The following is a 12,015-nucleotide window of genomic DNA, read 5'->3' as shown; positions in this document are numbered from 1 at the left end:
TGCGTCGTCTAAAAATGTGTTAAATTTTGATCTTAAATTTTGGATTTCATTTTTAATTTTATTCACTAAATTAAAAGCAGAGTCAAAAACAATTGTTTTTGCTTGAAATAGTTTGTTGATACTATTAATTTTTGACAATATTGTAAACCACACTGATAAGCTTAAAATAAATGGCATTTTTTGTAATGAATCTAGTAGACTTTTAGCTTCGGATACTGCTGTGTTATCGTTAATTGCACCAATAAATTCTTCTAAGTTTGTTCAAATTATAAGTTTGTTCAAACTGTGTATACACTGCTTTGACTGCTTGTATTTTGGCTTCACATCGAGTATCACATAATTGTTTAAGCGTAATATTTAAATGCTTTTGTATAATTTCCAACCTTTTTGTAGATGCAGAAAATACACAGTATAAACGTTGCGATATTCCGAAAAATTTTTTACAATATATACTACTAGAAGCAGCATCACAAATTATCAAATTAAAAGAACGTGATAAGCAAGGTACATAAATTGCAAGAGGGTTTAAACTAATTATTCTAGATTGTATGTCTTTATATTGTTCCCTTCACATTGCTACTGTTGTTGTATGCTTGCCCTCCACAATTCATAATATCAAAATCAAGCTCACCTATTCTTTTTAAAAGCAAATTTGCTAGTCTTTCACCAATCACATCAGTTACTTCAATAAATCCTATAAATGACTCATTTATAATTAATTTTTTGTCTACAAAATTTACATATCTAATAATTATCGAAGTTTGTTCCTTGTAAGAAATATCAGGTACATATTTATCAGAAATATAAGTACAATCCATTTGGATACTGTAATATATGGATGCTTTTATATCGTCTTTAATTTTATTAAGGACTTCATTACCTAATGCTGCAATAATTTCCTCTTGAAATCTATGCGCGAAATGATGCACAATTCTTTTTTTCGTGATTTTAATTCTGTTTACATGATCCATTAGCATAGGATCATATTTACTTAATAATTCTATTAAACTTAAAAAATTTCCATTATTCGGTGTTCCTATTGTTTCATGGGATCCTCGAAATGACATTATTACTTGCTAAAATAGAATTACATCTACAATTCATTGGAATAGTAATTTTAGACGTTCCGTTTTTTTATTTATATTAATTTGATTTGTTCTGTCAACAGTTGAACATAAATTAAGCCTTTTTTAGTAATTCTTGCCAAGCAATAAAAGAATTAAAGTGACCAACAGAAAGCTCATGATCTCGAATTACAAATGACTGTTTTCTCCATTTATTAAAACCATATATAAATCGTGTTGATTGATCTTTTCCTCTTCTTTTGGAAAATAATACACAACAAAAGCAAAATACTGAGTCTTGAGCTTTTGAGTAAAGTAACCAGCTGCGAAGCTGAGTTTCACCATTTGGCATTTTTTTTTAAATAGTACGATGTAGAAAATGATCTACCTTCAACATTCTTAACAAATGCGTCTTGATGTTGTTTAGGTTCAGTTTTAACACAAAATAATCTAAAATTATCAGTTATAATATTTGGCCACAAACCTGGATCATTTATATTCACTTAATCACCATCATTATTATTGTTTTCTTTGTTATTTGCTGTATCCAAAACGTTTGTATAATCAGACGAGTCTTTTTCGATGAATCCCACAGTTTCTACATTTTCGTTGAAAAGTTGTGTAGCTTTCTTGGAGTTTTCTTTTTCAGTTGAAGTTTGAATCGCAACTGCTGAAGTTGTAGCAATTTCATTGTCAGATTTATTTTGTAGCCATGAAAACAAATCTACGTGTGACTTTTTGAGATTTTGCTTTTCATCTTTTTTCTTTTCTGCTGATTTCCTTTTTTGACACCCAGAGGGATACTTTCTTGGCATGGACATCATGGGTTAATCTTTGCCTGTCGAATAAGTAAATAATATTAAATATTTTTATCCCATGAATTAACAAAAAGTTAAATATGTACATACTTTTTACAATATTACAAAATTTTAGAAACACTCAAGGAATGTGTTTATTTTTTTCATTTGTTTACTTCAGTACATCACTTTCACCCTTATCTATCACTATTAACTAAGTCGAAATTAATGTAGTTGAGATCTTCATAATTCTGAATATTGATAATACATTTCACATAGCTTTAAAAAGAACTTACCGTATTTACTGGAATATAACTGGTCCTCTTGTATAACTTGCACCCCTGATTTTACTTTGCGAAAAAAAGAAATTGAAAAGTTTCGCATAACCTCGCACAAAAAAAAAAGTTTAATCACGTTCACCTCGTGGCAATGGTGACTCGCTTCCCGTGGCAAACCACGCGCCTTCCATACTAGCCAATACATCTGCAGACGCCAGTAAAAGCAGGTCGTTTTATTGTATCACTGAATAAGGTACAAACATTTGTAGTCTGTGTAATATATTTCTCAACAAATAGTGCAATTAGAGACAGCTTGGATAAAGGCACTAACTAATGAATCGCATGTCCCGTCCCCCAAAAACTATGCTATTAGCCACAAGCAAAACCATATGCTGCACTAGCAAACACTAAAAACTAGATGTGTCGGAGTTTGTCCCTCCAGCTCAAATGCAGAGCAACAATAAAAATCAACAGAAAGTGTTAAAATTCGTAAACGTGTTAAAGCTAGGAAATATATAGTGAATATTGTTATGGCACTTTCAGATATTGAATTTGGTTGAAGAGAATTAGCATTTCAATTCAAAAATTGTCTGCTGACTTTTATCTTTGACTTGCGCAATCTTTTGTTAATACTGCACCAATCATATATGCACCTATCTTTACTGGCCTACTACCATAGCTGTCTGTTCATTAGTCATTCGTGAAGGATTGTTCATTAAGTATCTCAAGTCTTGTAAATTACTGCTAATTTTTGCTTGAAATAACGGGAAAGCAGATGGTGCTATTTGGGTAGGATGCACACAAGGAAACTGCTCTCTAGGCAGGAAATAGCAATTGCAATATATGCGGGGATTTTACGAAAAAAACTGAAAACTTTAGTTTCCGAAAATCAATGTAAAGGAAATTTGCTTTTATATCTAATAAGTTAAACATATTTTAATGACTTACGATTTAATAAAATCCAAATACACTTTAGAAAATGGATACGTTCTTTACGAAACATGAAAAGACATATCAAACGATGGTAAAGGAGTCACGCCACGTCTGGATGCCTGACGAATAATGCAACAACTGAACTGGACAAAACTTGTACATCAGTATATTCATGGAGATATATTGATGGCTTGGAAATAGGATGTTTGTTTCTAATTTTCTTATTACTTATTATTATGAAACAGTTGGTAGAGTTTAATTAATTATTGCATTTTTATTTGGTATAGCTGTACTTAATAAAATTGTATTATATTAAGTTAAAATATGTGTCAGCGAAAATGTTTGAAATGTATTTTTTTATTTAATTATTTTTTAAGATGAGCCCTGGGTTGTGTGCTGGAAAAAAAAAGAAGTCATTGGCATGCCACGTTTGGCAGGCATGTTAAGGGTTGTCCACCCCTGCTCTAGACTAACCATATATAAAGAATATAATAAATATTTTTTCAATGGTTTCGATAACGAGCCAAATGACATAAATGTGTAACAGATTAGAAAAAAACTAATGATGAATCAGGCATTTTAGGGTAAAAATGAAATCGTGTTTGTTAATTTTTATGCACTGCATAAACGCATCAAAAGGGTTAAGCAAAAACCCTAATATAATAGAGAAACACAGAGATATTATTATTACCGGGGACCCTAAAATCATGTCGATGAAATCCCTTTAGTTATAAGCAAAATTAGAAGAAGAAAAAAAAAATAATAAAAAACATGTTTCCGCAAATGTGTACCGATTGTGCTCACTCGATCATGGGACCCAGGTGCATTGCACCCACCACATCCCCCAGATGGCCGGCCCTGGCTGCATGGCTTTGTAAAAGATTGGTCCTGCCTCAGTAATTTATTCACATTTTATAATAAGGTGATAGCAGAATTGGATAAAGGAAATGGCTACACCACGATATTCCTGGACTTTACAAAGACATTTGCCAGAATACCTCATGGAAAACTACTACAAAAGTTGGAGCAAATGGGAATGGATTTGAGTCTGGTGTCTGATAGATAGACATCAGATGATGGTGTATGGTGGAGTGGAATCAAGGGTGATGAGGATGACCAGTGGATTACCTCAGGGCTACCACTACTCTTTAATTTGTACATTGATGATATAGCAGAAAATTTGAAGGTGGATAATCAGTTGTTTGGCGATGATGCAAAACTAGGGAATGCAATAGTTGATAAAGGTGATGTAGATATCTTACAGGATGATTTGAATAAATTTGCAGCATGGGCAAAGGACAATTGTTGTCAATTCAATGTTGTAAAATGTAAGGTAACTTTGGGATGAAAAGATTACATACTTTGTGTCATATTTGATGGTACTAGCTTACAGAAAATTGATGAGGCTAGGGATCTGGGTGTGATGGTGGATAGAGATTTGAATTTCAGTGGATATATTGCAAGAGTTTGCAAAATAGCTACAGGATTACTTGAATGCTGAAGAATACATTGACAATAGAGATATAGAGGTTAGTATTTCTCTTTATAAGCCTGTGATTCGTCCACATGTTAACTATTATGCACAGATTTCATAACCTGTGTTTCTTGGTAATCATGAGGTGGAGGAGAAGATTCAGAGATGAGTGACCAAGCTAGTGACAGGTCTGTAGAATGTTCCTTATGAGGATAGATTGAGGGTGTGGGGGTTGCAGAGTTTAGCTGACAGACAGAGGAGAGGTGGGGGGGGGGAATCATAGAAACTTAGAAGTTTCTGAAGGGATTCTATAAGATTGACACAAAGAAATTTTTCAATACATGGGAAGTAGGGAGAAAACAAGGGATGATACTTGGAAGTTGTCTAAGAGTGCGTTTAGTAAGGGTACACTCATTCACCACTCTCCAAGTAAAGGCTCTTTACTTGGAGAGTGGTGAATGAGTGTAATGGATTGCCAGAGGCGGTTGTAAGCACCACAACAGCAAAAAGGTTTAAGTAGATGTATGATAGATTTTATGTTAATAGGTAGAGTGGGCCTCCTGTGATGAGCCCTTTGACTGCATGGAGTACCCATATAAATAATAATAATCTTATAGGTAACTTAGAGTTTTTGGAGAGTTAACCATGCACTCTACCTGATATTGTTTGACCTTGGTGAATTTAAAGTCTGGTCATTCAAGCTAGTGAAACTTAAGTCATTACTAAAATGCGAATGCTATTTTGCATTTTAGTAATGACTTAAATTTCTGATTTCGGTCTTGTTTTTATAAGCTTACTTGTAAATTTTCGAAACATTTTTTCACATTTGTCTATAAAATATAGATTAATCCATAATATCCTCTATTTTAATATAATAAAACTATCATATAATTTCATAGTGAGCATTGTATTTAAATAACAATACAGTATAAAAATCATGGGGAAAAATTGCACTTATTTTTTCAAATAATAAAAATATTAACAAAACTTATTTTAAATTGCAAAATATCAAGAATAATTATGGAATAAATAATCAGAATGAATTTGCTATAAATTATAATGTAGGAAATTGAATTTTTCAGCAATATTTGGAGTAGTATACATCTAGTTTCTTCATACATATTTCTGACTTCTGAAAAAAACTCTTTCAAGAAAATAGACTGGTAGCTAGTGCCAAAAGGTATTTCCTGAGAAATTGTACTGGGGAATAAGTATAGTCACAAGCAGTGAAAACCCTTCTATTTGAATGGTTGCACCAGATAAATGGAGGCTTTTTCCGATTGGTTGGGTTTGTTATGACACATGACAGAAATTTTTCTTCTTCTGGCAGTTGAATATTGAATTGCCTAAATATCAAAGCAAAACTGAATATTTGGCACAACATATGAAACACAAATGAAACAGACTCTTTCTTTCTGACCACACACACTCTAAACATACCACAGAATTGATTGGAAAGGTACCAAGTCCCTACACTGCACCAAAACCTGGTTCGAGAAGAAATTTAAAGAAGCATGTGAAATGCTCAAACATAATCCAAATCTGAACAAAAGTGATGGTTAGACCATTCCAAGGATGTGGAGGAGACCCATTTGCAACCTTTATAGCAACTAGAACAAGCCAAACAAAAATATCAATACAAGAAGACTTGGTGAAGTGTTTTTTTCCCCTTAACATTCAATAGCAACTTGAACTGTACAAGTCCAGAAGAAAATTGTAGTATAATAATCTGAACTGTACAAATCCAGAAGAATCTTAGTACAGGAGGACTTTAGTAGAGTTTAATGTAGTTTTTTATTTAATATATTTATTAATTTTTTTTAATTATTATTTTATTTTAATTTAATTTAATTTTTTTATCACTAGAGGTCAGGCTAAGAAAAAGATTAATTAACAGTGTAGATTTAATTTATCTTTATAGAGTGCAAAAGCATGTAGCTTGGTTTCCTATACACATGTATCCTTCTGTTATTCTTGTTGAGAGGCTTATACGCTGGTTAAACATGATAACTAATATTTAAAGAATTGACAGCATATACTAGAAATATAAATTAAACTTTAATATATACTTTCCGATATTTTAGCAAACGTCACGTTGCCATCTTCTTGGGAACTTAATACAAAGACACGTGCACACAAGTACTACATAACAGCAAATGAGAACTGAAGCTAGGAAGCTAACGTTTTCCTAAAGTCCTGGTGGTGCCCCCTGGCGGGCTATATTGGTGGTTCTTGGCCTTTGGGCTGAAGTTCCTTTGATAATTGTTTCCCAAATTTGGGGGCAGTCTCATGCATCCAAATTTGTTGAGGTTTGGCATGTTCCTAAGGGCTGAGGCTGATTCCATGAATAGTCTTTCATACTTGAACGTGCTGCAGTGTATGACTGTGGCTTTCTTCCATCTTATTCTGTGGCGAGTATCCAGAGCGTGGTCTGCAAGCCCAGAGTGGCTGTACTGGTGAAATCGGATGTAATCCTTGTGTTCTGAGATTCTGATATTTGCTGTCCTGCCTGTTTGGCCAAAGTAAGACAATTTACAGCTGCAAGGGACCTGGTACACACCAGGTAGGTCTAGGGGAAGTGGTTGGTCTTTAGTGGAGCGGATAAGGGATGCCAATTTTTTTCTACGTGGTCTATAACAAGTGGTTAAGTTGTGTTTTCTTAAGATTTTGTTGATTTTTTCCGAGGTGCCTGGGATGTAGGGAATGATGATGGATTTAGAGTAATCTTTTATGTGAAGGGGAGGGGGTGGTGGGTTGTGGATAACTGGGTTAAGTATTCTCTGGATTTTTTTTTTTTTGGGGGGGGGGGGTAGCCATTGGCTGAGAAAGTGTCGTGGATGTGATTTAGTTCAGTGGTTAGGGCTTGATCATTTTTGCCCTGTTGAATAGTGCCTTAATAACTCCATATTGTTGTGAGGGGGGGGTGATGGGATTGTTGGTGAATGTATCTGCCTGTATGGGTGGATTTTCTATAAACTGAGAAAACCAAGGTTCCATCAGGTTGGCGGGTGACTAGTGTGTCTAGGAAGGGGAGGTTATTGTTTTCCTCTTTTTCCAGGGTGAACTTGATTCTGGGGTGTTGGTTGTTTGAGTGTGTTAGGAAGGAGAGGAGTGAATCCGGGCCATGTGGCCAAATAGCAAACACATCATCAACATAGCGAAGCCATATGGTAGGTTTTTGTGGGGCTGAGTTTAAGGCTTTCTCTTCAAAGGTCTCCATAAAGAAGTTGGCCAAGGGTGGGGAAAGTGGTGAACCGATTTCACCAGTATAGCCACTCTGGGCTTGCAGACCATGCTCTGGATACTCGCCACAGAATAAGATGGAAGAAAGCCACAGTCATACACCGCAGCAAGTTCAAGTATGAAAGACTATTCATGGAATCAGCCTCAGCCCTTAGGAACATGCCAAACCTCAACAAATTTGGATGCATGAGACTGCCCCAAATTTGGGAAACAATTATCAAAGGAACTTCAGCCCAAAGGCCAAGAACCACCAATATAGCCCGCCAGGGGGCACCACCAGGACTTAGGAAAACGTTAGCTTCCTAGCTTCAGTTCTCATTTGCTGTTATGTAGTACTTGTGTGCACGTGTCTTTGTATTAAGTTCCCAAGAAGATGGCAACGTGACGTTTTCCGAAATATCGGAAAGTATATATTAAAGTTTATTTAATTTATATTTCTAGTATACGCTGTCAATTCCTTAAATATTAGTTATCATGTATCCTTCTGATGATGACCTCAATATAGGGATCGCAATATCAAGTGTTATTTTATTAATAATAAGTAAAATAATCATTTCAACACGTGTGTTTTGTGTCTCTAAATTCGGATATATGAATGAAAAATGAAACAGACATTGATATAATAAGGATAAGGAGGTCATTTTACCTTTCTGTATAAATCTTTGATATGACCTCCTCTGGACTCTTGTGCAGAGGAGGCCAAATCTGAAATGCACAGATTTGGTCTCCTAGTTTCTGAAGTGATGGAGATACAGTGGAGGGAATGCACAGTATTGAGATTATGAAATGTAGATCGTGAAGACAGATTGAGTATTTGTGGACTGCAGACACTAGCAAACATTAAAAAATGGAGATGATATGATAGACCTACAATCTTCTGAAATAATTATATAGTATACCAGTAGGTAGAATTTTTAATTTTATAGAGGGTGGGGATGAGACTAGAGGGTATCTATGGAAATTGAGAATGAAAGCAGTCAAGAAAGATGTGCAAGCTAGATTTTTCTCTCATAGAGCAGTGCAGATTGGAATGGATTATCTATGGAGGTGGTGAGTGCAGATAATGAGAATGAATTCTAATACATATGATAGTGGATATGTTGATATGTTGACACGATGAGTCCCTGACTTCTTGGAGATCTCTGGTAATAATAATTTTACTGCTATAGCTATAGAAACTGATATTTTCAATATTATTCAATCCAGATAAAAATCATTTCACAATATGGAGTTTTGGACTTGCACCACAGCACTGCAGTAGCATTGTGAAAATCACTCATCTTCTTCTTCTTCGCGTTATTCCCGCTTCCTATGCAGGGTCCGCGTGTTACTTAGATGCGACTACTTGTTAGTACTACTCCCAGCCGACCCGTCGCCTGGTCTGCCGCTGGGGGGGGATATATTTTTGACTGTAGAGGTGTATGTTCACTGGGCCGGTTTGCCTGTTTGCGGGATGAAAAACGCCAGATAAACTGGCGGAAAAAACCCTACTGACTGCGCCCAAGACTGGCTAACTTGGCTATGCCTGAGGAAGATCCTCAAATTCCTCACGTCTACAACGGGAATCGAACTTGGGACACTCCTTCCCCAGTCATATGGTTGCGAAGCGCAAAGCCACTAGGCTAACCGCGCGGTCTGTGAAAATCACTCATAAAGGAGCAAAATCAAATATCTCTACATTTATCTTTTTTATGCTGAATTGTTAGTCAACTCATTGCATTAATTGTTTGTTTCACAACCTCTAATATTTGAGCTTGCTGTTACAAATTGGAAAACTGTTCAGTCAGTTTAGGATGGGAATAACTTCCCTAAAAGAAACTGCACATTAAAAATACCAAAAGCAATAATAAATGTCAATGTTTTATCTGTGTTTGTGTATGTGTGTGTAATTTTTTTCTCTCCCTTTTGAATATTTTGATTACTCTCAATTTTGGTTTTTACTTTTGAAAACACTTGATTTCTTTCTAGGACCACAAAAGCCACTGTGATTTTGCTAGAGTTATATGCCAACGATGTAATGCCAAGATGTTTCGTATAAAGCTGAATCAACATGAGTGTAGTGATGTTCAGTCAATCCATGTTACTGTAAGCAAAAAAAAAAAAAATTAATTAAAAAAATGCATTTCAATTTCTGTGAATTACATATGCCTTGGATATCGGATATTCATTAAAGTGAATACCCATTAATGCCCTGCATTTACAGTAGATCTGAGTTGTATCTTGACTTAGCATAATTCTTGTATGAGCATTAGCGCAAATGGTTAGGCACACTATTATAGTACAATGCTGCAGAGGCTTGTAACCTTTAAGGAGAATTTATACGTTTGAATCCCATAGTCTCGATATCCCATGTCTGTTTGCAAAACTTAGCAAATCCACACACATTAAAGATTGTGAATCCAATTAGCACATAATATTATATATGGACAAGAGTAAGAAGGAATCTTGACATATCTACATCCGAAGGCTGTAGTCATTGGAGAAGACAGAGTAAGAGAGAGAGGGGTAGATGGAATGAAAGAGGAAAATGAGAAATTAATTTGGTAAGTTGGGATCCAAATACTAGATGTATATTGACTGCCAGCCACTCATCTTCTTCAAGTCTTGGAAGAAAGTAGTGGAATCATGGTGACCAGTTCAGCAGAATATTATTCTTGGAAGTGCTTAGAGATGAGACATAAGGCAGAAAGAATGTCTGTGAGAGGCTGAGGGGAAGGGATTGGTGTGAATCTGAAAGAGAGATCATCATCATCAGTCATATTTACCTTCTATTGGTCCATTTATAGTTTTACAAAACTTTTATAGTTTCTGTATTTGGCTTTGAAATAATGTTGGATTTAATATCCACTTGATTGATATAATTTGCATCGCCAAAATGAAGCCTTTAGGCTCTTTATTTTAGTAAATACTTTACTCACCGACCATGAGTTTGCTTACGAAAAATACACCTCTCCGACACTTTGAGTTCCTTAGTACTGATCCCACGTGGCGGCTGGGATAAGAATAATCCCACTGTAGCCCATGCATGTCGTATGAGGCAACTAAAATGGGATGGGTACCCATGGAGGGTAACGGATGGCAATGTTGTAGCCAATGAAGTTATAACTGAGGCTCGGCTATTGCTGTTACCCTCCTGCCATGATCAGAGCTTATAGCTCTATAATACCCCATCCATACATTTTCTTCACAGATAATGGGGAATATGAAAAGCATTCTTGCTTAACCAAAACTAGCCAAAAAAAAAAAAAAAAATTCCTTAGTACTGAACAAGAGTTTTTGCTCTCTTAGGTTTCTTCCAGAATTTTGATCCTGGTTAGGGAGGGGATTTGCCTGAGAGAGCATTTTGAGTGTCCGGGGAGGGTGCTTTCCAGCATGGTCCATGTGGGCCATGTTGGTGGGTGCTTTTCCCTGGAATACGAGTGGTGCTCAGTGGTGGGGTCAGCCTGTCACTGAGTGGAACCAACGCTGAGTTGGATGATCTTTCGGTCACTCATTTTGAGTGGGCTGGGGGGGGATCGCCTAATTTTTAGAGAGACATTTATTTATACAGTGTCTCTGAGGAGAACCAATCAGTTCGAAACAGCTGTCAGGCCAGTGAAACCTTATCAAAATGGACCAATAGGAGGTGAATATATAGATGCTTGGGCAAAGCGATCATGTCTCCTAATAAGGTCCGGCTAGGGAAACTTGTAAATGCTGGCAAGTGTATTTCTGTAAGCTCTCTGGTCAAATTTCATATAAAACTTTTATAGTTTCTGTATTTGGCTTTGAAATAATGCTGGATTTAATATCCACTTGATTTATATAATTTTGCATCGCCAAAATGAAGCTTTTTGGCTCTTTATTTTAGTAAATTGTCTTCATTAATTTTTTTTTTCAATTGTAGGTTGAGGTTTCCTGTTAAAATGCTTTTCATCTTAGAGAATTGGGCTTTTGCATTGTTTATTCTTGACCTTATGTCTTCTCTTGTTCTGCCATCTTCTGCTATTAGGCTTCCTAAGTATTTAAAGCTTTTTATTTGTTTTATTTGTTTCCTGCTGATGTCTATATGCTGTATATTGACAGGGGTTTTACCTGAAACAAGGATTTTAGTCTTATCTGTGTTAATTTTCATTTTATATTTTTCAAGGTTATTATTTAGTAATTCTAGTATTGTTTTTAACATTTTTCTGTTTTCTGCACAAGGGCTGTATTTGCAGCAAATCGCAAACATGTCTTGTTCACTA

General features: G+C 35.5%; 1 protein-coding gene across 2 annotated transcripts in view; it reads left to right on the top strand.

Annotated features, from left to right (window-relative positions):
• LOC150106122 (uncharacterized) overlaps positions 1–12,015 on the top strand; it is a 273,819-nt gene that overhangs the window by 150,494 nt on the left and 111,310 nt on the right. For both annotated transcript variants that reach the window (XM_090394494.1, XM_090394493.1), the window contains one exon: positions 9,758–9,874. In XM_090394494.1, the coding sequence (XP_090250620.1) occupies positions 9,758–9,874 (117 nt within the window). The remainder of the gene's footprint in view (positions 1–9,757; positions 9,875–12,015) is intronic.

The sequence above is a fragment of the Typopeltis vanoorti genome, chromosome 6, assembly GCF_054136105.1.
Source record: "Typopeltis vanoorti isolate ZY-2024b chromosome 6, IOZ_Tvanoo_1.0, whole genome shotgun sequence".
Lineage (NCBI taxonomy): Eukaryota > Metazoa > Arthropoda > Arachnida > Uropygi > Thelyphonidae > Typopeltis > Typopeltis vanoorti.
Note: the sequence above shows the minus strand (reverse complement) of the source record. Positions and strands in the feature narration are given on the sequence as shown.